This window comes from Anguilla anguilla, chromosome 16 (genome assembly GCF_013347855.1).
Source record: "Anguilla anguilla isolate fAngAng1 chromosome 16, fAngAng1.pri, whole genome shotgun sequence".
NCBI classification, from domain to species: Eukaryota; Metazoa; Chordata; class Actinopteri; order Anguilliformes; family Anguillidae; genus Anguilla; species Anguilla anguilla.
The window spans coordinates 24528253-24556233 of NC_049216.1; the positions used below are offsets into that span (position 1 = coordinate 24528253).

At 43.2% G+C, this 27981-nt stretch overlaps 2 protein-coding genes across 3 annotated transcripts in view; one reads left to right on the plus strand and one right to left on the minus strand.

Annotated features, from left to right (window-relative positions):
- The window catches only part of LOC118215630 (disintegrin and metalloproteinase domain-containing protein 10-like), a 57020-nt gene extending 55068 nt beyond the window's left edge, over positions 1-1952 (minus strand). The window contains exon 1 of the mRNA XM_035396537.1: positions 1776-1952. Coding sequence (XP_035252428.1) covers positions 1776-1842 — 67 coding nt within the window. The 5' untranslated portion in view covers positions 1843-1952. The remainder of the gene's footprint in view (positions 1-1775) is intronic.
- A 1409-nt stretch (positions 1953-3361) lies between these two features.
- LOC118215632 (ubiquitin carboxyl-terminal hydrolase MINDY-2-like) lies at positions 3362-27445 on the plus strand. Of its 2 annotated transcripts, none has more exons than XM_035396539.1 (9): positions 3362-4358; positions 5210-5267; positions 10531-10595; positions 14962-15120; positions 15664-15766; positions 16734-16876; positions 18093-18266; positions 21306-21488; positions 21878-27445. In XM_035396539.1, exons 1-9 carry the CDS (start codon positions 3462-3464, stop codon positions 22076-22078), a joined length of 1983 nt encoding a protein of 660 aa, XP_035252430.1. In that variant the 5' UTR covers positions 3362-3461; the 3' UTR covers positions 22079-27445. The 2 variants fall into 2 exon arrangements, with proteins under 2 accessions (XP_035252430.1, XP_035252431.1); XM_035396540.1 differs by lacking the exon at positions 3362-4358 and adding an exon at positions 4923-4942.
- Positions 27446-27981: the final 536 nt, after the last annotated feature.

Below are 27981 nucleotides of genomic sequence, written 5' to 3' on the forward strand. Positions count from 1 at the left end.
TGCTTAAGTACTAGGATTATCTGATTAATTATTAATCTGGTGTACTTTACTGAACCATTTGTTGCAGACTTATGTCACTCGATCAGTTGTAGTTCTATAAATCAAAAGCCCATTAGTTTGAAACGCCATGAAAGCGCCTATCAAAAAGCACGCATTCAGTCCAAAATGCCAAATTTTTCCATATGGATTTTCTTGTGTGTTTTTTGTTTGTCTTTTTTGTCTTTGTACTCTTGTGTAAATTCTTTAAAACCTGGGAATTAAGTATCTTTACTGCTTGATTGCCAAACTGTATTGCGCCTGCCCGTTTCATTTAGTCATGGTTCTTATTAAGATGGACACCTCTGGCGATATTGGGAAATTTGTTCATTGCAAAACGATATTGCGGCCAATGTGTTAGTCAAATCAGAACAGGATATACCGGTGATTATCCATTCTCTGGTTCCAAAACTATGTCTCGGCTAATATAGCTATTGTTTACAAAGCATTTCATAATTTAACAATCTCCCACATGATAGTGGCTACCAGCTCTGTTTCTCTCTGAAATTGGTAAAAGAGATGTTTTTATTGCAAGATTAAAATGCGTTCATCAGGCATTTGTTCCTTCAGTCATGTTCTCCGTAGCTTACACGTAGTCGAAAGCACGTATGTCAGTTCTTTCTTTCCTTTGGCTTTTATGCGTTTGGTTAACAAATTTTAGTCTCAAAAAACTATGGGCTTGCTTGTAAGATGTTCATAGCTGAATGCCATGCAAAGAAAATGTAATTAGACGAAGCCACCTTGTTGTTAATTACTAAGCAAACGTGATTGTGAGAAGAGAATGCACGCAAGCACTCGAACAAAAAGAACCATCTTACAAGCGATCTTGAATTCGCGACAGTAAATTCACATCCATATTATTAAGTCTTTATTTCAACCCTCTTGCAAATGTCACTGCGGTTACATTCTGCGCTAAACATCAATTAGTCTAAGCTAAGTGTTCGCGGTTCCTGCTTGCTCACAGACTGAACTCTAGAAGTGCTTGTGACTTAACGCACTACTCAGAATCTGTCAAGCAAGTACCACTCGGTCAACACACAATTAGCTCTAATCCCTTTCACTGAGAACACCTTACGATTTCTTTGTATCGCAAACACAAAGTAGTTATCAAGCCAACTACATCCACAGCCTCATTTACGTCAAATGTATTATCAGAAACAGTCTCTTTCATATGAATAACAATTTTTTTTCTTCGAGTTCATAAGAACAAAAAACGCAATTACATTGGGCTAGTCTAACGTTACTTCAATGCCAGCGATCATATGCTAGAATAACGTTACCAATTGTCATCGCATTCTCCAGTTCGTTACCCAGCTAAAACTCCTCCATCTTTATTAAGAATATGCTGTCTAGCTAGCTAGCTACGTTAGCTAGCTATCTCTATCCACAACGCGGAACTTAGCTAGCTAGCCATCCAGCGACCATAGTTAGCCAACTAAGATCTACGTCGAACTCAGTCAAGGCAAATGCGTTTTTTAGCCAGAATAGTAAAGTAGCTAGCCGTCTCTGGGGAAACGACGTCCGAGCATGTTCTTGATTTACTTCTCAGTTCTTGGCAGATTCCCAGAAGTACCTTCGCTAGCTAACCAGCCACATAGCCTGAAAGCTGCTCTGGCTCCCTTTGCCTGAAACAGTCAACCGCTCCATCCTCTCCGGTTTCTTTATCAGATCAGCTCACGTTAGCTAGCTGGCTTGCCATCAAACACTTTTGAAAGCTAAATGTGCATGATATAACTTACCTCCAGTACGTCTTATGCAGTAAAATAAAAAGAAGAGTTTTATCAAAATCATATCGATTAAATTCATTGTTAGCACATTGACACAGAGCGGTTTATTGTTTCGCTTTCCACCTCTTAAAGGCGCAGTCGCCCTGTGTTTATGGCTGCGTCCTGGGTCTACTCTACGGCCCTTCGCTGCTTGTCTCCAACGGCCTGACGTCAGGCGCAGGCAGAGGATTGGTTTCCTCCCCCACCCACAGTCACAACACCGATCTGTGCGTAAATTTATTTGAAGGGTCATTGCTCTCCCATTATTTGTAACAAGGCTTGTAGATATAATTTGAAAAATAAAAATAAAAAAACACTCAAATAATCCGGATATTTTATTTATTTTCCCGTTATGCCACCATCGCAATATTACGTATGCTATAAGTCTTCATTCTTTAGTTTATACTACATTTCTCTTTTATTTCTTTAGATGCGATTGCAGCATTGAAGAAATGCGCCATCATTTACGTTTAATAAGCAATTTATATGCCTTTCCATTGTATGTAACTATTTATGTTAACCATTAACTTTATTGCCCTGTCATGCGAAGAGACAGACCTTTACTTTAATGAGCAGCAAATCCGTACAACTGACAGGAAATATATCGTATTTCTATAGGCACAAAGATGAATCTCTTGCCTCAAATGCCTTTGGCACTTTTTACTCTTCAGTGAACATTTGATCAACACCGAATTTGAAGAATGAATGGACAGTTGGTATGTGAAATGAGCATAATGACATATCTTTAAGTTAAAAAAAAAAAATCTATTATCGTATTTCAATATTCTACCGAGGAATGTGCACAGGCTACTTTGCCGTGCGGTGTCCGCCCCTTGGCGGAATAGAACGGTACTGTAGTTTAGGCACGACATTCCCACATCCTACTCAAAACAATCCACACATGTGCTTTGGCTACCGAATATAACCCAGCTGAGAACTGCCTGCACTTTTTAAAATAATAATATTACACATGATATTGCATCCGATGAAACCTTCATAACAAATGATAGCCTAGCTATTTTGTTTTAGATTCTAGTGCCAATATATTCCAGTAGGCTTGAGTACGATTTTTGTCGTTTTTTTCTTTTTGGTATGGTGTATAACACCATTTTTATTTATTCTATTTTATTTTGAACTATGATTTATTACGTTTAACTTTTCTAATGCATGAAGAAAGTAATCTCCCTCCAAATGCCCCTATGACGTGTTCAAATGGCTGATGACCGCTGCTCATGATGAAAAAACAATGTAGCAAGCGTTTCGTTACTTTTTCAAGCAAACACTAAAGCACGAGCCGCTGCATAGTATTGTGAAATAGTTGCATGCTACTCGTTGTGCTTGCTTGCTTGATTTATTCCTAAATCCTAAGACTTTCTAAAACTGCACAATAATTATTGAGGCTATCTCTACCTACCTTACATGATATGCATTCTAAAATGACAAACAATAGATAGATTTCACCACATAATTAATTTAGCTTTCATTCAAGAAAAGAATAACGATCGTAAGAGTCTCATTTTAGTTGATATTGCCCTTCCTTGACCTGAAGAAGAGGCGTTCCACTCGTAGTGACGTCACTTCTGTAGATCTGTCATGGCGTCTTTGCAACCGAAGCTGAAGCTGTTATCTAGATAGGAAAAAGCGTCTCCGAGAATCGGCATGGAGAAAAATGCAAACCTGCACCGTGAACTTGGTGGAGGTGCGCCATGTTCCATAATAACAGGGGAAATGGGCGACACAAAAACACAAGGACTGGTGAAAGGAGCGACTGATTGCTGCAGGAACTGTGAGCCTTCTGCGCTCAATAACGTTACTTTGGTTACCAGTAGCGCATCTTCACCGACATCAAGTGACAATGCTTGCTCCTGCATCCATAAATCAGAAGTTATTTCGGAAATGTACGATTCTGCACTGAAAGACAAGCAGGCATGTGGGGGGACGTCGCAATCGGCAGACCAACTTAGCAACGGAATGGGACATAGACTACCCCTTACTCCAGGCTATGATGGTGGTGCTACCTCAAAGTTGGAAAACAAGATGGATTGTGGTTCCACTTCTAGGATGAAAGAATCTACAGTGACTGCAAATGTTGATATTGAGACAACAGGTTGTAAGACACAGGGACGGACTACTATATCGCCTCCGACTATTCTGTGTGCGGACGAAACAAGTTTGAGAAACGTAAAATCTGGGGAGATAATATCCAGCGACCATATTGCGTCCGAGGGGCCGCTGAGTGGGAGTGACCCCAGTCCTGTAGGTGAATCCCGGAGCTTTGACTCTTTGGACTCCTTCTCAAATCTAAACTCTTGTCCAAGTTCCGACCTCAACAGCGAAGGATTAGAGGACAGGGTAATAGCAAACGCTCTTCAAAGCGACGACTATGGGGTTGATGGAGCTAAAGCCTCGTGCGCGAAGGACCGGGGCGCTGGCCAGTCCATGTACCACATTAAATGGATCAAATGGATGAAAGAAAACACGCCTATCATTACCCAGAACGAGAACGGGCCGTGCCCCTTGCTGGCAATTATGAATGTCCTTTTGCTAGCATGGAAGGTAAATAACTGACATGATTAAACAGACTGATTAATTACGAAGAAAGAAATGCTATTCGATTTCCAAAAACTGAAGATATTAGCGTATACAATTTAAACGTCGTATTGCCTGTCAATAGCAAAATTGGCATAACTAAGTAGGCTACACTGTAGTACAATTGTGAGTAGCCTTACGTTTGCTGTGATCCCGTTACGCGAGGTAGCAAAACGTGGTCAGTGAAATCGCACAGTTAGGAGGCGAGAAGACGAGCTTGATGAATTAAAGGAGTGTCATCACATCAATGAATGTAATTTTATACAATCTACCTAGGCAATATATAGCTGTCAGTTCGGGTATTATTATTAATACCACGAATGTTAATCCACAGCAACTGCCGATAATGTGTTTTTGGGTCACCCTGTATCTCAAGGGCCCTAATTCGACCTGCAAGATGTATTTCTATTCTTCCCACAAACAGCCTTGTGACTGTTTTGGTATTCTCAGTTTTGTTTGAACAGAAAATGTTTTACTCCCATTGTTGCTCTCGATTTCAGGGCTACGTTTTACACAGTCTCACCATGTTTACTTAACGAAAGAGGAATCTTGTAAGTCAGTGTGGAGGTACAAGTTACGTCCTGTTTTTGTCTATTAATATTCAGCACTGAACTGGTAATCCAAATGTAAAGTATTGATTGATGAATAGCCAGATCATGTGTTGCGGTATAAGTATGAAGTAAACATTTTCATTCATTTTCATTGCTGCTCAGGCCTGACACCCCTGAACTTGGAGTCCTGGCTTCATTTAGCCTTTTAACCTTCTTTTCTTGTTTTCATGTCTTTTGTTACATAAAAAAATGAACTGTGCTTTGTAGGTGAAGATGCCCCCAATGATGGAGATCATAACCGCAGAACAATTGATGGAATACCTTGGTAAGTGTGCAATATACCATTATCTTCATTTCCAGAAAAAAGGTTGGTCCAATCACGTCTGATACTTTGATAAATCTGCAAATGTGCACTGGCCGACTATCTACTAACTAGAAAATCCAGGATGAAAACTCACAATTACTTAAGCTGCAGTGACTATGTGATATTTTTATTTTACCATGTGATCATTAGAACCTAGGATACAGTATAAAAAACATGGCTGACTGAAAACTTTATCAGTAATGGTCCTACAATTTGTTTTCTATCTGTTGTGGGTTTTTTGATTATCAGTTAGAGACTGACACTTTTCCTCTTTTTTGGTGGTAAAATACAGGTAAAACACACAAAAAAATACAATTAAAAACCACTGTTGTTGGCTCAACGGATATTAGTGGAATTTTACATGACTGGCTCTTAGGCAACAGACACTCTTATCTGACAGAACTTTTTGACATAGTATCCATTAATTAGCTGAATATACACTGAAGCACTTCAAGCTAAATACCTTGCTCAGGGGCACTACAGCCGTGCCTTATCCAGGAATTGAACCTGCTACCTTTGTGTAACAAGCCCATTTCCTAAACCATTATGAAATGCTGCCAAATAGACCAGTGGTCATCAAAAAGGTCTTTACAATGAGCACATCATCTGATGACTGATTTCCTTGTGAGAACTGCTCGTCAGAGGAATCTGTTGCTCTTCAGAGGAATCTTTTCCAAAAATCAGATCAGATGAATGTGTCGGACTATGATTTCCAAAGGCCTTATTCAATATTCCCCCTCAGGCAAGAGTGTAGAAATACATTGCGGAGTCTTCTTTCTTTCGCTACTTTATTGCATTGTGACAATAAATACACCTGTCATTTCAGTACTGAAAACCTGTTGAAAACATGGGAAAACCAGCTGTGTATAGCCACCCCATTAGCTACTGAGCTGAGGGCTGGATCCTTGACACTGCTCGCGGCACTGTAGAGTAACCCAACGCTCACTGTGGCTTTCTCCCGGTTCTTAGCTGTTCGCTATACCAGGGAAGCTGTAAATTCTGCTTTGTCTCGCTACAAAGTTGACAGACGTCAGCTGCGAGATATGATTGATTAGTCTTTTTTTTTTGGTTTTCATTGTGGCTGACGACTGTATCTAAGTCCAGTAGTGAGTCAGGTGACGTAAGCCCTGTGATACCCAGCCTCTGTTGAGGTGGTGGAGTGCTTTGTGTGATGGGCCGCTGGAGTGGGGGAATCCCACAAGCCATTTGTTGCTGACGTGGGGGAAACCGGAGCCATCTCCCCCCAATCGTGTGGCACGCTGGTCCCTGTCATCACTGTAACCAGACACCCAGAGCCTCCAAGGAGGTTCTGTGCCGTCTTGCCAACCCATGGGCAACCCTGTCCAAAATACTGCCATGATGTCATGGGTCTGCATTGGGTTACCACAGTGCACACACTGAGATGTTTTCAGCGATCACCAGCAGTCGTGGCATGTGGCCATTTACGGAGAAAACTAACCTGAAACTGTTTGTTGTGGTAAAAAAATAATGAAGGAACCTCTCTCCTGTGGAGTTACTTTATGAAATGGAAAATTAGAAACAAGAAGAACAGGCGTTGTTGCGTTACATGCTGAGAGTGAAGTTATTCCAGATTGGTAGTGCTACAAGAGCGCCCTTTTGACCACTGTTTGTTTTTCGAGGTCTACAGTGACTGGAGGTCTGTCAGCACACAGAAGCACACAGCTGTGCCTTTTCCTGAAGACACCACACACGTTAAACATCACATTTCTATAACTGTGATATAATAAAAGAACAAAACAAACAAAACAAAAAAAAACTAAACAATGTTTGTTGAGTTCACAAGGTTTTAAGCAGAGAGAGCCATTCCTCTGTGGTAGAGGCATCAGGAAATGGAATGAGAATGAGTACAGTAATGTGGTTCATAACTCAGTGGATGGTGACACGACCAGCTGTTTGGTGGATGAATGATGATTTAGATCTGTGGGAGGCCCTGACACTGCTCACAATGAGTGCTTTAAATGAAGATTGAAGGTGCTTGCTTGCTTGCCTGTATGGTATTAAATGTGCAGTGGAACTTTTGTAACAACATGGTGAAGCTTGGCTTGCTCTCTGGTCAGCCACGGTGGGGGGAATAGCAGGTTGTGACTGAGCTTTGTCAGAGTATGTATTATACACATAACACATTAGTCTTCTTAGAAGGAAATTCAGTATACTGCCCCCAAGTGTAATTTATTCCATGTTCAACAGGGGAAAAGGTTTTGATCAGGTACAACTTTTTTGGAAGTTGTCCCCACTAGACTTTACCTGCTGGAATGATTCCTCTTGCCATGTCTTTGTCGTGCACCCAGTAAATTATAGGCTATTTGGAAGCATTAAACTTTGTGTTGCATATTTATCTTGCTGTGCTCTTTGTCTCCCTGTTTGCTAAATGTCTGAATCTAGTGGAAAGAGAAAAAAGGACAGCACGTGATTGCAGCCAACAATAAACACACCCATATCTGTCATCTGTCACATGTTTAGGTCTTTGAAGTCACCTTGCTTTCACTGTCAGATTCCAGGTTTTGGATCACACCAGAAAATCTCCAGCAGCTAGTAGTACTTTTATAAAAGGGAGTTTCAGTCTTGATGTAAATTTTCCTGTTTTTATGCCTTCGGTACAATATCTTTCTTGAGGAGAGCTCTTATAGTTGCTGCTGATCCCCCCTCTGAAAAGTGCTGATCTTTCCATGCTTATACTAGGGTTTTATTCTATAGGGGAGGAAAGACTTGCTTCAGGAGACAGTTCTAATATATGTGCCCACAAAAAAATGTGGTTGAATTTCTGCTTTCAAAATTTGCTGTCTTAGAGCACAAACCGCTAAGAGTGTGTAATTAATGGTTTGGATCTGTGTTGGCACTTCCTCTCCATAAGGGCCAGCATAGAGCAGATTATGTTTGCTTTGAGTGATATGAACCATGACACTTTGTTATGGTTACGTCATCATTAGGGGAAAAAAAAAATCAGTGCTCCCTGAAAAACTCCCATATGAATGCACTGTTGACTGTTTAAGACACCAAATTAACGATGGCTGAAGGCGCACAAGTAGAGATTCAGAGATGCTGGTGCATTGAATAAGCTCGCAGACAGAAGTAGGGATCAAAGGGATGCATTTCTTTAAAGCTGAACGCCAGCAGTGTGGCTCTGCTGAGGTAGGAGAGTTTGGGCTTTCTGATGCTGTGCTACAAAGACACACTGCATGGAAAATGGAGGTGAGAGCTTAGGAGGCATCGACGTGTCTCACCGAAACAAAGATGTGCTGCTGGGTGTTGTGTCTGGTCCCTATGGTGGAGTGGGTAAAAAGAAAGAAGCCACACTTGTAAGAGAATACAAGCTTGCTTTATTTTCGAAAGAGTGATTTTATTTATATTTTTCTTCATCAGTTAAGAATAACAAAAAAAATCACATCCATATACACTCTTTGCTTTCACCATGTAGAAATTACTGCACTTTTTATACAACCCCCCCCCCCCCCCAAATTTAAGGGCAGCATAATGTGTGGGACATATTGACGTATTCATTACATAAATTAAAGTAGTTATGTTTATTACTTTGTCGAATATAGCCTACTTTGCATGGAATGAGTGCTTGACGTCTGTGACCCATAGACATCGCCAGGTGCTGAGTTTCGTTTCATGTGATGTTCTGCCAGGCTTGTACTGCAGCCATCTTCAGCTCCTGCTTGCTTCGAGGGCTAGTTGTCTTTCATATGCTTTCATATATTTTCTCTTCAGCATATGAAACACATGTTCAATTGGATTCAGATCAGGTGAATGACTTGGCCAGTGAAGAATTTTCCAGTTTTTGACTTTGTTGTTTTAGCAGTATGCTTGGTATCATTGTCTTGCAGTAGGATGAAGCGCCGTCTAGTGCAGCTCCTATTTGCCTCCTCTGCACTTTGACCACATGTGAATTGTTTGATTACAAATCTAAAATTACGGGCCAAATCAAGAAATGCTTGTCCCAAACATTATGGAGTATATTTATATAGACTGCAGAGCGAAGCTACTTCCAGCCAATTGGATCCACAGAAACGGAAGGTGTGGACAGCATTCTGATTGAACGATGTTATCATATAAATGTAAAATTTGTTTATATGTAGAATATTTATCTTAAGCTGTGAATATTTGGCAGTGATGTCACAATTAAATGCTGAGAGGGCAAATAATTAATCTATGCCCTTGAGCGAATTAACTGCTACCTGATTTTAAGTTCCTCACTTTTTTTCATGTAATAGCCTATATATTTTTCATGCAATAGCCTGCGGTTAGATGCTGGTATTTAATTAATATAGATTGTTAATCTAATACATGGAGTTACGTTCAAATTCTTGTTAATTAACATGAAATTATGGAAAATGCAAATACATTTTATTATGAATGTTAATGGAGATCTATGCACTCTGCATGAAGTAAATAGTAACTATTTGCTCTTATCCTGCCTGAAAGTACAATGTGTTCATTCATATGTCTTTGCAGTGAGTGATTATTTCCACAGACAGAGGTTCATGCAGTGCTTATTTTTAATAATTCAAAGGTTCAGTCTTGACGTAGAATATTTAAAGATGAAAGCACATGAGGTTAATATTCCTGTTTGAGAGGTAGCGTCTGTGGCTGTGAGTTTCACCGCAGGGTACTTGTACGTGGGATTAATCTGTGATCTTGGTGAGGGGGTTGACAGTAGATTCATAGTCAGGTGGTGGACGGGTGGAGTCGAGTCACCACTGTGGTCGTGGTGCTGGTGAGTAGGCCGGACTGCGGCCAAAACGCCAGTTAAACAGGGACACCGCCAGCCTACTGAGGGTGTCTCTGTCACTACCGCTGCCATTTCCCCTCTTGCTCTTGCCTGTCTTGTGTGAAAGTTGGCTATTTGCACTGCTCTGAGAGCCACCCAACCTCTCACTCACGCAGGTGGGGACGATATGATCCAAATCCTCAGGCCAAATTCTCCCTTAGAAAAACAGCCAGCTCCATGGTTTCTCTCTCACCACAAACACGGTTTGCTCACAGACGACTGTGCAGCTTCAGCCAGGTCAAGGAGAAGCATGTGTCTTCAGGTTTTGATTGACATAAGCGGCTGGTTTGAGATAGCCGCGTGATGTTTTTAATAAGAGAGCTCCGCGCTGGGGTTCCCAGCCCCGCCCGAGGTTGTATTTGCACTGGAAATGAAGTAACTGTCCCTCCCAATCCCCTCATGTTTTCTTTGTCTTCCGATCTCTGCCTGCAGGAGACTATATTCTTGAGGCCAAGCCGAAAGAGATCTCTGAAGCTCAGCGGCTGAATTACGAACAGGTAGGGTGCAGTGAGCGTACGCCATGGCCACGGGCCCCACTGTGGACTTTGACTTGGAAGGTTGCTCCAAGCTGAGTTAGAAGGTCACACGTTTGTCGATGAGTCCAGGCAACAGAATAACAGCCTCAGGCTCTCAGGTGTTGGAGTGGCACATCCACTAACAATGACTGACAATGAGATGTTCACTACATCAATATGGTCATCATTAAAACACCCTCCACACCCCTGCACATGATGTAAAAATGTTTTTGTTGTTGACCAAAAATGCTTCACGCATACCATGTGTCTTGTGCGTTTTCTGAAACTCAAAATAATCAGGGGCGGTTTGAAGAGGGGATTTTGTTCAGAGGAAAAGCCATCCAGAAGCAACATGCTCATTTGTGTTTTCTCTCTACACAGAAATTATGCAAAGTTGGTGTATTTGCGCCCGAGGCGCTTCAAAGCTGAATCTGTGAACGCTGACAGACCAAAGTCTTCATAATGCTGTCAGCCTTCAGGGATTCATCCCCTGGTTTAGATCAAAGTCACGCCTTACCTTTCTGTCACACAGAAGATGGCGTGATGATAAAGTTTGTGGGGATGCAGCCGTTCCTTGTTCCCATCTCGTGTTTGTGTGTGGAATGTGGGAGAGGTATGTGGGCTTGGAGGCGGGGCCCCAGAGCCCCTCCTCTTCTCTCCTGAGCCCAATCTCTGCATTTCTGGTAAGAAAGCCAGCACATCTGCAAATGCTTTCCTCGCATCGCTGTGGATGGAAAACACATATGCACAACGTAAATCTGCTGATATAAGTCTGAATATTCCTTTAAATCAATTTGCTGCTTTCTTACTTCAGACTACTGTCTTTCAGTGACTGACCAACCGTTTCAGGAAGGAAAGCGAAATTGAAAAATAAATTTACGGACATGTGCTCCACAGAATGAAGGAGGTGAGGTTTACAACTCTCCAGCAGAGTCAGCTTGGACTCATTAGTGTTCTAAGGGGCAGTACTGTCAGGACGTCTTAGATCTCACACTTTAAACCCAACACCTCTGAGGACATCGTCACCCAGACAGGAAGCGTGGGTTAGGGACTGGACTGCTTGAAAGCAGGGTGCTGATGACAAAATACCAAATGGCTTAGATGGAATATTCAGTACTGGGATCGTTCGTCTTTATTCCCGTTTTTAGCCTGGTCTATTTGCGGCCCCGTTGGCGGCTTTGGGATGCGCCATCTGTGGCTGTGTCTTTGAGCGGGACCTCTGGAGGCTGAGGGTGTGAACGGGGCCGTTGCTGCTGTGCGGATAGCCCATCTGGAGCTGAGCAGCGAGGACGGGCCCAGAATAGCGCGGGCGTAATGAGGGGGTTTGTGCCAGAGTGGTGTAATGGAGGAGCAGTTCAGGGTACGGGCGCAGTCGGCACATGGACCCGCCCCTGACCCTCGAGTGGGAGTGGCCTCCGGCTCGTTTCCCTCCGGCCTCGCGGATGACAGGCGTCTTGGCCAGACGTCCTGTCCGCGCTCACGGCTAACGCTGCATTAGGAAACTCGAGATTTGCTCCGATTAGAGGATATTCCACTGCTGAGGCTTGGCCAAGGCCACCCATTGGGTGGAGTCCCATTTACTGTAGTTCTGATGGGCCATCACTGCTGCGATGGGAACTAAATTGTGATTAACCTCAGTAATCAACACTAATCTGTTGTAATCTCTGCTGGTAATACATTAATGCAATGTGCAAGAGATTTATGCATTTGCCACCAGCCTGTTCTCGTGGATTGGAATAGCAAGCAGCGTGCGACCTTTGGCCTGGGGGGGGGGGGTTGTACTCTTCAGTCCTCTGCTTTGCAGGGCTGTGGCATAAGGAGAAAGCTTTGCGGTGTGTACATCAGCCAGATGAGGGGGCCGAGCCCAATACCACACACTTGCAGATTACAGAGTGCTATCGGTGTGCTTTGGATATTGCTTACTTTAAAACTGTTGGTTTTGCTTGGGTTTCTGCATTTATCCACGGTGTAATTTTGAGCTCAACACTGACCTATTCCTGTATCTCCTCATACTTTAAGCGAGGGAGTGACGCACAGGGCCATATGTATGTTTCTTTTGCCCTAGTTACTTTTGCTGGGGTGCTGTTTAATTGACCAGAGGAGCTGCCAGTCCCAGAAGCCACAGAAATCAAGCGGTCAACATACTCCGTTCCTCCCCAAGGACTTTCCTCACCTGGCGCATCTCTTGACAGCCAAACACATCAAAAGCTTTTTTCTTTTCCCTCCAATTTGGAAATGCCAGCTGAGCCTTTCGGGTGACTGCTAACCTAACCTAACCCCCAGCAATGGGAGCTGAACCTGCACAGTGTGTACGCCTCCGGTGAATTCGCCTGTGAGCCTGTAACTGTTTTACCAGGCATTTAATGACACTTTTAGTCCCTCTATTAGTGAATTATTCAGCGCTGAAGTTAGGCTCGTTGCGTTTGGGAGGGTCAGTGAGTTTACTGTCTGTGGTTTTTCCCTGCCCTGTTTCAGCGTAGCAGTAAGATTGGGGAGTAGTGGATTGTATCCTGGGAACTACTGCTTCAGTCCGGGGCAGAAAATGGGAAAAGCAGCAGAGGGGATGTGGAGAACGGAGGCTTTTGGGCTTATGGGAACGCTTCTACACAGATTCGGGCACGTTGCCCAGAGAGAAACAAATTAAGACCAAAGAAAGTGGTCTCTTAGAAGCACCGGATCTTGATGTTTTAATGCGCTTTTTCCGAAAAGTGTACACGACCTCAAGTTAGTGGGTTAGTTGGTGAGTCTTATGTGACAGTATTTCAGCCTTCTTGTTCCTGTAGCAGAAGTGCAGTGCTTGACGATGATGTAAGGACGGGCAGGGCAGGGCAGGCTGACTGGGTGTATGGGAGAGTGCATACTGGGGGGGGGGTGTGGAGAAGAAAGAGGGTGGCAGAGGCTGGTACTGATCCTGTGCAGGTTACTCCTCTGCCTGGCACAGAGGGAGCGGGTATTTCTGTCTGAACTCCCCGTGCTCCCCAGCCCTCCTTGCTGCTGATGAGGGTGCAGTGTGCCCAGGACGAGCGAAGCTGATCTCAGGGTTTGGCAGGACTTGAGAAATGACTGTCTGCTGATCCACCATTTTAAACTGATTTTATACACGTAATTATTTGCCAAGTCATTGCGTGGTTACTGTCCATGTACTCGTGCATGTCTGCATGTAGGCTATGTTACGTCTAAAGAAGCCCTTCAAATATTTTGCTTTATGTAATATTTAACTGTTCGTCTGCTGCAGCCATTTTGTGTTGGTGCGTAACAGACGTGTAGATGGAGAGCAGTGGAAATAATGGCCGTGACCTCACTGACTCACAAATGAGGACTGCAGAGCTGAGACAGAAATGTCTCTGCTGACCCTTGATCCTTATGGGTCAGAGCATGCTCATGTGACATGATCATGTGATGACATCACAGTGAGAAGCCCCGGCTCTCTGGTGCAGACTGCTGTTACACGTGCAGGTTAATCCCTTACAACTGCCGCTTAATCTACACACACAGATGTGGGGGGAGGGGGGGGGCATGGACAGGCCCTTTCACTGAGTGTGGGGGCTGAAGAATTTTCCCCGAGATGCGCACCCACACACACACACACACACACACACACACTTTCATGCTCTCACAGGCACACATTTGTATGTATACATACATGCACAGATTTGCATGCGCATACGCGCATACAAACATGCGCACACATGTTTGTGAGAGGACGTATTTGTATACACGCATACATCTGTGCATACATTTTTGTGAGAGCTTACGCATTTGTATACACATACATACATGCGCACACGTTTGTGAGAGCACACACATTTGTGTACATGCATGCATGTGCACACGTTTTTGAGAGCACACACACATTTGTATTCACACATACGTACATACGCACACGTTTGTGAGAGCACACACACATTTGTATACACGCATGCATGCGCACTCGCTCTGCTTGGTCTTATTTGCAGGCAGGCAGCTGCAGAGTCCTCCCTTGGCACAGGGACAGAAGGGTCTTTTTTGCCCTGCTTGAGTCAGAGTGACCTGGAGGGAAAAAGAAATGTGTTTCTATTGGCCCAGGGCAGGTGTTGCCATGGTGACCATGTTAAGGAATCGAGAGGATCATGGGATTGTTTTTGCCACTGAGTCGTTTTTAAAAATATTTTTATTAACCATTTCATTCCTGTGTGAACTTTTCTCACTTTTAAAAGGGCCTTTTAATACCTTGAGCAGTCTCTGTGAAATGATTTGTGTGAAGGGAATATATTTCTAGATTGTGCTTCGGTCTGTATGGGGTTAATAGTAGCGTTAAAGTGCCCTCCACAATGATGATGACAATGTTTTATTGATTTTCATTTCCCAGAACATGAGTGACGCCATGGCGGTCTTGCACAAGCTGCAGACTGGTCTGGACGTCAACGTGAAGTTCACAGGCGTGCGGGTGTTTGAGTACACGCCCGAGTGCATCGTCTTCGACCTCCTGGACATCCCGCTTTACCACGGCTGGCTGGTAGACCCCCAGGTCAGTCAGTCCGCCCCACACCTGGTTCACAGCGATGGCCGTCCTCTGCCATTTCACTAGCGTTTCTCTCAGCACTTCCATACTGTGGGATTTCAGTGGTCTGCGTTGGACAGAACAGGCTTTTACCACCTGTGCTTCACAGTAATGACTCAGGGGTCCCCAGAGCAGAGGCAGGGCTTATGGGGGTACATTTCCCCCTCGCACTTTGAGGGAACATCATTGCTCCCCCACACTTTTTGAAATAGAAAGCTTTTGGACCCTCACCCCCCCCCCCCCCTTGTTTTTTTAAGTGAGAAATACTCAGGAGTGTGACTTGTGGCTGGTCTTGTTGGGACTTGTTTGTTTGTAAAAATGTGAGAAGCCATCTAGCATCTTGGTTCCTGTGCCTTAGGGGGGCATTGAGCAGGGTGTTACGTAACAGAGCATTAAAATGGCAGAGGAAATACTGAGGTGATACATTTAAGAACAGTATTGACTGTCTCTCTCTCTCTCTCTCTCATTCTGTCTTTCTTTCTCTCTCTCTCTCTCTGTATCTCTCTCCAGATGAGTGACATTGTGAAGGCGGTGGGGAACTGCAGCTACAACCAGCTGGTGGAGAAGATAATCTCGTGTAAACAGTCCGATAGAGGCGAGCAGGCTGGGGAAGGTGGGCGTGCCGCGGTCTTGCTCCTTTCTCTGCACTTCCTGATCCCCCTGTCCGCGTTCAGGCCACTCGATAAGCCGGGCGAACGCTGCACTCTTCCATTTCCTTCTCTTCCCTTATCTGTAGTGTTTCAGCCCCAGTAAACAGACTCAGGACCCTACATGTGCGTAGAGGTGCAGTGTGTCCCATTGCAGCTCTGAGCTCTATTACAGCTCGCTGTGCTCAATCCAGGAGCCGTCTGTATTTCTGACTTTTATTTAAGAAATGGGAAGCCAAGTTAATTCATCAGCAACTAAGGATGTGCCTTCCCCCCATCTCTCTGTTTCTTGCTCTGGTTTTTTCACTGTGTTTCTGAGTCTCTTGCTCTTTCTATCCCAGTATTTTTGTTTCTGATTGTTTGTCAACATCGGTCATGCACGGCTAACATCTCTAAATTTTCTGTCCTGCTGATGTGTTTCTGTCTTTCACTATGTCTCTGTGTGATCCCTCTCTCTCAACTCTCGCTCCTGTCAGCTCTCTCCGTCCTGCTCTCTCTCTTTCTCTTCCCTCTCTCTCCTCCCCCCAGTATCTCGCTCACTTTCATGTCTATTTCTGTCTGTTGTAAAAGTCTTTTTATATCTTCCTGTCTAATATCTCTCAGTGCTAGTCTGTAATTGTATCTTACTCACTCAATTTTCACATTCAGTCTAAATATGCTTCATTGGCATGACAAAAATAGTTGTACTGCCAGAACATACACATAGCAGAAAAGCACAGTACAATATCAATGTGTCCAAAAACAAACATATATCACGCAGGACACTGAAATGAAAAAAGAAAGTAATAAACGAGAAAACATTGAATTCAAAACAGATCTTCCATAAATAGAAGTCAAATAAATATAGAATCAGGAAATTGAGAATGGAAATTCTCAACTGGGATGGCCTCATGCTGCTCGTGTGACCTCCCTGTGACCCCTGTATGTCCCCAGGCCTGGTAGCGGAGCAGTTCCTGAACAGCACTGCCACCCAGCTGACCTACCACGGCCTGTGTGAGCTCACATCCACCGTGCAGGAGGGCGAGCTATGTGTCTTCTTCCGAAACAACCACTTCAGCACCATGACCAAATTCAAGGTGAACCACTGCAGCCCCAGCAGCCTCTATTGTGTTTAAATTGGTTTCAGTATGTATAAGGGTAAAGGCTTAAGGCATTCAGAAGGATTTGGTACATCATTCACAAGTAGATGATGTCTGGAGGCCCTCTAGTGGCCATGGATATGTTAACACCTGGCTCAAACTGCCTAAATTTGTCCTATTTTCTCACTTCACATCATTGTTCCACCCAAGACTGTGTTTTAAACATAATTTTATGTTGTGTTTCTGGACATAATGTAGTCATAATGACATTTCCACAATGTAGTCTAAAAGACAGATAACATCTATGGCATGTAATTATCTATGGTGTTAACATCTATGGTCTGTGTGCACATTGAACAGGGAGACTTTATCTTTAACCTCAGTGCATTCATACTAGTTGTCTCTGCATCATCTGTCTCTCCTGATAAGCACCTTTATTCTTCTGCAATTCCCTCCTGCGTGGAGACACAATGCGGGCACACAACTTAAGACTTAAAGGGCTGCGGGTTTTAATTATTTGAGTAAAGCCATGGCTGTGTAAATATATTTCAGCGTGTGATATAGAATTAGAATAAATTCTGTGACTGTTCACATCCCCAGTCTCACACCCTAAGATTGTCCCCAGTCTGACACCTACCCCCCCCCCCCCCCCCCCCCCCCCCCAAAAATCCCCAAGTCCTAACTGGGGCAGGGATGTGCTCTTCCTGTATGTAAGGGAAGTAGAGCTGGTCTGTACAAACACTCTGGGGCTACATACAGCTGCCAAATGAAACATGCACTTGCCAGCTGCAAATCATCATCCCCAAACTCACACACACACACACACACACACACACACACACACACACGCACATGTGCGCACACACACACACACACAGCGGGATTTATCTCCCTTTTTCATCCCAAGGACAGTGGAACAAAGCTAATCAAAGCATTTGGCTTCTACAGAAGCTTTGTGGTCCAACAGGATGTCTCACTGTTCTGTAACACTGATTTCATTTTTTATTCATGTAGCCATCCAGCATGTAGCTTTTCCATCTGCTCCACTCAATTAAGCCATTTCAGAATCATTCAAGTTCATCCATTGGATCATCCTATATTTCCCTCGAACGAAACACATTCTCCCCTCAGTGTGTGCAAGTGTGGTGACTACAGGGCCCCTGGCTTGTCCTGCGTGTTTGTGGTCACATGACTTGCTGTGGTCACATGACAGGGTCAGCTGTACCTGCTGGTGACCGACCAGGGCTTCCTGACGGAGGAGAAGGTGGTGTGGGAGAGCCTGCACAACGTGGACGGAGACAGCAACTTCTGCGACTCCGAGTTCCGCCTGCGCCCGCCCTCCGACCCGGAGACGGTCTACCACGGCCAGCAGGACCAGATCGACCAGGTCAGACCACCGACTGTGGGAGAAACATGGACTGTGTCTGTCACCCTTTGCCATTTGCCGTGGGCCTGTGAAACCGTTTTGAATCTGTGGATGTCCAACCATGTTGCACAAATTGGAGCCAGAGACTGCGCAGTTGGGAAAAGGGGGGACCTTTATATGGTCATTAAGTCCGGGCTGGGTCCGGATCGTCCGTTAAGTGTGTGGGATACACTGACCTACAGTGACTCGGCAGTAGTGCAAACTGTCTCTGAGTTGTCCGAAAAATAGTACCAATGCTATATTTATACTTTACAGTGATAGTTTATTAAGCTATCGTGAGTGGTAAATATGTATGGCAAAATTAAGTGCTCAGTTTTTCTGAACTGGTATTCTGGGACATTTTAAACATTCCACTTCCTTATTTTTGGGTCCTTGCTGGAAGTCATTTCAGTTCAGTTTTATTTGTATGGAGTTTTTCCACAGAGACACTGTGACAATGATGCTTTACAGAAAAACAGGAAGTGGGGAAAAAAAATCAGGCAAGACTAAGCCTGAGCCCCCACAAACAAGCAAGTGAGGTTAAAAAAAGAAAAAAAGAAAAAACCTCTGCATTGGGAAGAAAAAAGCTGTCAAAAAGTGTCCCTGAACTTATGCTTTCAGCTGACAAGTGAGAGGTGAGGGGAGGTATTTTAATGCAAAGGCACCACTGTGGAACAAAGAGCAGAGAGCAGCTAAACCAGGGCACCTCCAGCCAAGACTCCAATGAAGTTATAAAACAACGGCACAGAAAAACACACGTTTGCACATAAAGCGAACTGCAATGATTTTGATGAGTGTTGCTGTTTTTCCACGGTCCCTGAGGGTTTTGGGTTTTGGTTAAAAGCGGGTTCGCGCAGCTCTGTTTTTTCAGGATCGTGTGTTGACGTCTCCGGTTCGGCAGACTCGCCGTGAGGATGTCAGCTCCGCTGCAGTGTCATATCACCCAGCTGCCACAGAGCAGGAGGAGTCCTTCAATAATAGATGTTAAAAGCCCCCCCCCCACCCGCGCGCCCCATCGCCCCGCTCTCTCTCTCCTCTGGGTTTCAGAGCTTGCGCGCGTTATTGGCTAATCTGAGTGACACATCTGACACCCTCCTCTCTGCCCAGATTGGCTCTTCAATAATAGATGATACTCGCACCCCCTGTGAGCTTCATCATCATCATCATCATCATCATCAGCCTCATCGACAGCATCCAGGCGTTTCACTACCAGGACGCAGACTCTGCTGCGTGGCGTGTGGGGCCCAGGGTCTGACAGGGGGCTTTCATCTCTCAGAGCAGTGCCTCCAGCAGTGCCTACTTTCTTATGTCCTTTTTTAGTGCCCTCCAGAAGTATTGGCACCCTCAATTAATATGAGCAAAAAGTGCTGGATAACAGTCACTTTATTGTTTATCAAGTATTTTCTATGCTCAGCAATACAGGAAAGTCACATGGTTTTATTGTGATACTATTGCTCAGAGGAAAAAAAAAAAAATTATTCTGAAAAAATGTGTGTACCAATTATTGACACCCCTGCATTTAGTACTTTGTGCACCCTTCCTTCACTAATAATGCTTAATGAGGTGGGAGAACACGTACAAAGGGATCGCAGATCATTCCTCCACACGTTATTGACCATAGTACCCAGTTCCAATCGAAGTTCCAGTGACCATTAGCAAACTCCAAGTGCTAATGTTTGTAGTTTGATGACAGCAGAGGCTTTCTTCTAGCAGGCCTTCCTAATAGCTTGTTGGCATGGAGGTGGCATCTATTTGTAGTTTTGGAGACTTGGTGAACCCAGGATGCAACCAGCAGTTCTTCTGTTGTGATCCTTGGAGGAACTTTAGCGTCTCGACTCTCGAACCGTCCTCCTCCCTGTGCGTGGGGTCAAAATGCACTTGCGTCCTCTTCCAAGGAGGTTCATCACTGCTCCAGTTGTTTGAAACTTCTTAATTATTGGCCTTAATTGTGGAGCTGGGTATTTTCAGATGCCTAGCTAAAACCCTTTGTCTCATTTTATTTTTGTATTCTTTGTTCTTTCCCATGTTGATGGATGACTAAGGGAGTTTGGCCTGCATGTTGCCTCATATTTATACCCCAGTGAAACAGTTAAGAACACTTAAGAGTTCCTAAAGACTCAGGTTTGCTTTAAAAAAGTAAAATATGAAAGGTAATAAACATCAATTAGATTTTGTTCATTAGACTTTCTAGGGATGCCAATTATTCTGATACATGCTTTTGAGTAAAAATGTCTATTTTTTTATAAACAATTTTTTCTATGAATAATTTGACCTCAATTAAAGGTTAGATTGCTCTTGTATTTTGAGTGTAAGATCAAGCTGATAACAAATCATTTTTTCATAGCATTTTTTTGCTCATCTTTACCAAGGGTGCCAATTAATCTGGAGGCCACTGTAGATATATTTTGACACAGGCTGTGAATATATTTTCTGTATTTTGGATGAACTATTTTTAGCATACATTAGCATGTTCTTTAATCTATCTCCCTTCCTCTCTCTCTCACTGTCGATCTCTCTTTCTGTATAACTCCCCCCCCTCTCTCTCTCTGTCTCTCTCTCGCTCTTTGTCTCTCTCTCTCTCTCTCTCTCTCTCTTGCCATCTGTCTCCTCCGAATGCAGTGTGCAGTTTAAAAATACACACACTGTGTGAAATCATGCTAGCTTGAACCTGGAATGAGAAGATTCCAAAGCTTAAATGTTTGTGCACAATGACATCATCAATTATACAATAGCAAATAAAAACAGTAGGGTGTGCGAAGACTGAAGTGGGGGTCTGTTAATCTTGAACTGCTATTTAACAAATGCATCTGTTAACGTGTTGGGAAATGCAACGAATCACTATTGTTTCACTGTTTATTTCATGCTCAGGTTTTTTCCACTAATCTCATGCTCCAAATATCTTCCAAATATTGTTCAGCTTGAGAAAGAAAAAATATGTGTACAAACATGTTAATCTGTATTTTCCAGAAAAGGTGTATTTGGGTTTAAACCTGGCACTAAAAAGAATGCCTGTCTCCGCAGGACTACCTAATGGCCCTGTCCCTTCAGCAAGAGCAGCAGAGTCAGGAGCAGAACTGGGAGTTCACCCCGGAGGGCCTGAGTGACCTGGAGCTGGCCAAGAAGCTCCAGGAGGAGGAGGACCGGCGCGCCTCGCAGTTCTACCAGGAGCAGGAGCAGGCAGCGGCGGCGGCCGCAGAGGAACAGGTGTGTGTCAGGGGCCAGGGGCCAGGGGCTAGGGGCCAGGTGCCAGTCCAGTGCTGGGGACACAGTGCACTACAGTCTCCTTCTACCTTCACATTTCACTTCGGCACACATTGGTGATTACTACACATCAAATGTGGTAAAAAAAAATTTCCTTTTACCTCATTCAATGGGGCTGTGCTGAATGGGTGTGTTGTGTACAGAGTCTTATTTACTGTACATATTTATTGTTCTATGACCATGTTCTCATTTCAAGTTCTGCTCCATTTAAGAGTGAACAGGACATCTGATTTATCATACATGCCATTGGTTAAAGTGTCCATGAAGTAAGACAGGTGAGAGATGAGCAAAAAGGAAAAGGTAATGGAGTAAGTGCTTTGTTTGTCTTGTAGGGGCAGCCACAGCCAGCAGGGGGCAGCACAGCTGCAGGAGCTGGACAAGCAGCAGCGGCAGCAGCAGAAGAAGAAGAAGACGGAGGAGGAGGAGCAGGAGGAGCAGCCAGTGTCACGCCCAGCCCAGGGAAACAGCCCAGCACTGGGGAGCGAAAGCTGAAGAAGGAGTCTAAAGACAAAGACAAGTGTGTCCTTTTGTAACAGAGGAAAGGGGGCTGAGTGCCGTCTGTGCTCACCAAAACATTCAGCCCCCTGCCCATGAAGACACAAACAAACCAACACTAAGGAGGAGAGTGGAGAGAGAGAGGAGAGATAGAGAGAACTCACAAGAGCTTGCTACATGCCACCTGTGCCTGCCCCCCCCCCCCCCCCCCCCCAAAAAAAAAACCTTCCCCCTTCGTGTTTTTCCAGACCACGTGGAAGAGCAGGGTAGGTTCTACAGTCCTACAGCTGGAGTTATAGCTTTGATACAGCTGCCCAAACTCTTCCACACTGCACTACATTCATGATGGAGAATTGGGGTCGTAGCAGAACAAAGCACTGAAAAACAAGTACTCAGCGTCAAATCTCACCAACTCATCACTACATTTGTTTCTTATGAATGCTTTAATCATCGTTATTTTGTTAGTCTGTTAATAAGCTATTTTATAAAAATATATGGACTACAGCACTTGTAAAAATTGACCAATTTAACTTATTCTTGGTCTTTTTTTTTTTAATTGACTGAGTGTCTCATTGAATGAGGCCTCTCCCTGCTGCTCTTGATCTGCTGATTTATATTTATTTGCATAGAGGAAAGTCATTTTGAGGCTAAATGAGACAGAAATTTTAGCGAAGGCAATAGGGGGGCTGGAGTAGAGGCTGAAACACTGACAGATGGAGCGGGGTTATGGAGTGTGTAATGCACACGCCCTTTAGAAGGCCGCTCCTCCGTGCTTCTCGAGTGCTGGCGGTACAGTCGCTGTGTCGAGCGGATCGCTGGACTGCTGTGCTGTTCTTCCACCACTTTAAAAAAAAAAACGCTTCTCTGCGTACGTTTACACGTTTCTCGCTGCTAGCAGGCGTTTTGTGTTCATCGCCAATGGGACCTTAACTGAAGGTGCATCGCTAAAAAAAAAAAGAGACCTTGGCCCCGGGAACTGACGCGCGGTGATGTCACCCCAGAGGGGCAGAGGTGTGCTGTCGTCTGTCCAGTGTGCTGCTGTTACAGCCCGTGCGTCTGCATGGGCACTGATGCCAACCGCATGGTCTCTGAGACCAGTCTGATCCAGGTTTGCCCCCAGCCCCTGTACACACTGCGCTGTATTCTCCATTCCCCACACCACACTTTTCAGTGTACTTCTCACATTGTGTGTTGGGGATCGTGGAGTGGTGGAAGTCCACACAGAAATAACGTCCACAGATGTTTTGAAATTCGTGGCGTGGCTCACTACCTTTACATTGATGCTATTTACATGACGAGCAGCACCTGCCTCTGTGTCTCCTCACTGGATTTCTCCCTCTGAGGTTTCAAAATTACCTTCAGTTACTCGCCCATCATTACTACCAGGTCACCCAGTTGTCCCCCTTCAGTTGTTTGTTGTGGTGTGTCTCCACAAATAAACTGAACACTCAGTCTCCCCTCAGTTAAATTAGCTTTTCAGTTTTTCGCTGCCATCTTGTTGCCATTGTGTCTGTATTATTTCACGTTTCCTCTCAGTTTGATTAGTTTGCCCCTTTTAATTGACAGACGTGAGGCACTCTCATTAACCCAGCCTGTGAAATCCCACACAAACCACACCGTTCGGCTCCACAACTACCCGCCTCTACGGGGGTCACACCTCTGGGGTGCCTTCTCGAGCGTTTGGCCTGGCTCGTGTGCACCTGACACTACATGCTGTATGAGCCTAGGCCAGTGTACAGATGCAGCATGCGCACTACAAGGTCCAGTCAGACACGTAGCAAACCCATAAGGGCTATTACCCGTGCCAAGTTTAACATCAACCATTTGTTCTGGGTTTTTACTTGGACATGTTCGCAGCTCAGATTAAATTGTGTGGGAATAATGTCTGTTTCCTTGCCGTGTGTGTGTGTGTGTGTGTCTTTGTGTGTGTCTTTGTGTGTGTCTGTCTGTCTGGTGCATAGACACGGCTAGAACTTAATGACCTTTTCTAAACGAAGGCAATTTCTCCTCAGCAGTCCCAATGCAGTTGTGATCTCCGAGTCATTGCCACACATACATGGCTTGGCAGCGCTCGTTTTTGGAAAGGAAAGCTTGGTATTTGATAACTTGTTTGTGCTGGAAATTTTAACACGAGAGACTGCTTCTGCTGTTCAGCTTTAAGGACATGGGTGACTATAGAGGCTTCGGCTGGCCATGTTATTAGACAGATTTTAATGGATATTGATGTAGAGAGACACAATTATCGCTTTGGGCTTGGTTTGGTTCTGAATGCTCTCGAGCTCTGCTTTGTTTGCTTTGTTTCATTAACATTCTCTCATTGTTTAACTTTCTAAAATCTTAATTTATGACTTTTAATCATGGCAGAACAAAATGATGTGTCTAAATGGCTGTGTCCAATTCCTTTGCTGGCACTGCCACTTCTAGAGCTGTTATTATTCTTGGTCTATACATTCCAACTGAATGCCTTGTCAGAGACATTTATTTTTAGTATATGTAGAGACTTGGGTGCATGGGAACCTACCCTGGCATTACCTGTTTCTTATGTAACCTGGGCCTTGGGCAAACCAACTATGAGAACAAACTAAAAGCCTTACATTACAGGATCTTTTGTAAAATCTGAAAATAGATGTATCAGCAGAGTGAGACAATCTGTAGACTTTATCAGAGGCTTCATAATCACTCTTGGGCCTTTACTGAGGGGACCTTTCCTAGTCTAATAAGTGGTTCCACATGGATCAGCTGCATATCCCTGACTATATTTATTCCTTAGTACCATGAGGATGCATTAAAAAAACTGTGTGTGATATGTATCTTTTTTGTTCTCATGGTAAGCATTGACGTTTTTGTTTCAGATGTCTATGGATTCTTGTGTATGTGTGTGTTCACATTGAAGATAGTTTATAAAAATGTAAACGCCAAGAAATTGCATGGTTAATTTACTCATCGTTAATTTGTGTACATTCTTCTCTTTTCTTAAATTTCTGAGCGATCAGTCTTCCATAGGAGACCATACTTCTTCCCCGTGACTGAGAGCTGTATTTTCAGCTCTAGTGTGAAGACTTGCTTTGCAATATTAATGACTGCAGTGATCGATTTCTCATGGGAACTGGGAAATGGAAGACCTCATTTCTGATCACATATAAAAATATCAGGACTGGGGGAAATTCATGGTGTTTCCCAGGCAACAAATTATATATAATATATACTAATTCTGGGTTTTTACTGCATGTGCAAGTGACACCATTGGTTTTGACGAAGATGACAACATCTGGAATTTTTTGAATTCCCTGCACATAGAACACAAATGTTTTTTTAGCTCTTTGTTGCATTCTCGTGTCTGGATTTTAAACACTGCAAAATGGGGCAAGAAATCAATGTTAGGAAGTCAGTTTTGTAAATACTGCAGCATTTGATGAGGAAACAGATTACCAATAATGGTCTTTTTATTTTACATTTTCAGATTAAAAGCCTTTAAGTTCCCTTTCCAGTTGCATGACTGCCATTGACAATGTTCAGGCCATAAGCACAAAATGTAAATGTTAGAAATATGTGTATTTATTAAGCTGCTTTTAAAAAAATATTTTCATGAATATTTGTTGTTTGAGGTGGCCCCTCTTAATGGCTTTTATGAACAAGCACAACATTTAGCCTGCATTGCCTGCAATGCCCTTGTATAAATGAATCTTGTTTTTCTATCGTCTTTGAAACTGCCCTTAAAGTGTTCGAGAGAGACACTTTACTTGTCCTTTTGTTAAATATATACTCAAAGTTTGAAATGCTTGAGACTTTTGTATATGTGTGTTAAAGTGTATACAGTGTAAAAAAGAACAAAAACAGAAGAAAAAAACAATCTTATGGCAATGACAACAGCCGCAATCCACTATACCTCTTCAGAGCTACCTCTGTTTCATGACAAAGGAAAAAAATGTAATAGTCAAGCGTTGCTTCCGTTCATTCATTGTTTTAATTTAAGAAGTGATTTAAGTGTAATGATTTAGCATGGATTTCATACTGAATTTAATGTTCAAAATGAAAGGAAAACCTGATTGGTGGCCCTTCAATTTTACTTGTTCCTCATTGAATTTTATCACCATGCAGTTCTTAATATATGGGAGGAAAATCATCCTCAGTAGCATTTGTGATGTGCTATTTAAAATGTCCATTAAAGCAGTCTGATTTAAGGGATTTAAACAGTTAAAACAGAATCGGAAACATCGGCTCAGTATCTGTGATCACAGACTTTATGGGCTGAGCATGAGGTTCTGTATATGTTGGGGACATGTGGATTTGGGGTGTTGGGTGCAAATTGGTAGAAAGATTGACTGCACTCACCACTGTTTCCCATATAATGTATACTAGCTCTTTGTGGTTTCATTTTTTTAATGTCAACTGCTTTCATTATGTTGCAAGAGCGTGGGGAGTATCTTGCTGCAAAGTTGATCCTTGAACATTCAGGCCTGCTCATTAACATTACACAGCCACATGGATATGCTTAAGAAAAGCAATACAAATTATACCCTGTATTTATCCGAAGAAAAAACTTTTTGGAGAAATAATACAGTGGAATTGATACCATTTGTACTATGCCAGTGAAATGAAGTCACTTGAAATTTGCTATGGTCACATAGGGTATGTTATAATGGAATATAAACGGCTTTACCTTCGTACTAAAATTTTAGCTGTAAAGGCAGTGAGTCAGGTGAGAAGCAAAGTTATGAGCAGTGTCTAAAGTATTTGGAAATCTTGTGTTTTATTTATCTAACAGTTGTTGGGCAAAGAGATCTAAAACTTCATGATTAAAAATGTGCTTGGATTTTTTAAAGAAAACCTTTATACAATATTTGCATGAATGCTGTGTGTTTTGTTGTATCCAACCCAAGTAATGAGTTTTTCACATTTTATTTGTGATACATTATCATGGCTGAATTTAACCATTCTTCTTACTCTTTTTCCTCTTCCTCCTCTTTTTTTCTCTTCTTCCTCTGCTTCTTTTTCCTCCTCTTCTTCTTCCACTTCTTTTTCTTCATAATAGTTGTAATATTAATTAAAATAAGAATATTTCACTTCTGGTTATCTGCTACCCCATGCTTATTCCTTTATCTCACCTTTGTATGCCTTTATGCCCTCCAAGCAATGCTGGTTCACTATTAACAAAGTAAAACATTCAAATGTGGCATGTCTGGGACATAATGCAGTGTCAACTCTTTTGTGATTAAAATGTGTTTATTATATGCGACCAAATAATTTATGTAGTCTCTGTTACAACATGTCAAAACAATTTAGATGCTGGTCATTCTTGGATTATTTTTCCTCTGTATCTTCTGCATTTTTAGTTTATTTTAAAAAAGCCTTTGACGATGGACATTTAGCCTGATAACATTAAAATGCAGATATAACAGCAGAACTGCTTGTTGGTTTTCTCTCTGATTTTGTTACTCCTTCTCATATCTATGGCTGGAAGTCAAGTTATGTTTTGCTGTTAAAGTGATGCATAATAACTGTGGTTGTGTAAAAAGTTAAAACTCTTCGTGTTTTATGTTAATTTTCCTCATATTTTGTGTTTAAAACAGTCCTAGATTGCACAAATCAAGCCATCGGTCTCCCCATTGAATATCATTGTATCAGTGCTGTAGTTGTGGTCTCTGTGCTTTCCATCAATTTAATAACTTCTGCCATTTCCAGCATGACTTTTTCATGGAATTAAATTTAGAGTAGGGGTGTCAAACCCCAGTCCTGGAGGGCCACATTGTCTTCAGTTATTTGTGGTCTCCTTTCAGTCAGCAGCCAACTATTGCCTTAAGAGCCCACGTACCTTGTTCTCAAGTCAACAAATGCTGAATCACTGCTGAAACACATCAAAAACCTGTGTGGCCTGTCAGGACTGGAGTTTGTCGACCCCCGTTTGGAATATGCCATTAGCACTTTTGGAAGAACTTGGAAT

Coding starts and splice junctions, on each gene's coding strand:
- LOC118215632 (XM_035396539.1), top strand. CDS start 3,462: ATGGAGAAAAATGCAAACCTGCACCGTGAACTTGGTGGAGGTGCGCCA. Junction 4,359..5,209: donor TCCTTTTGCTAGCATGGAAG/GTAAATAACTGA, acceptor TGTGCTTTGTAG/GTGAAGATGCCCCCAATGAT. Junction 21,489..21,877: donor CGGCGGCCGCAGAGGAACAG/GTGTGTGTCAGG, acceptor TTTGTCTTGTAG/GGGCAGCCACAGCCAGCAGG.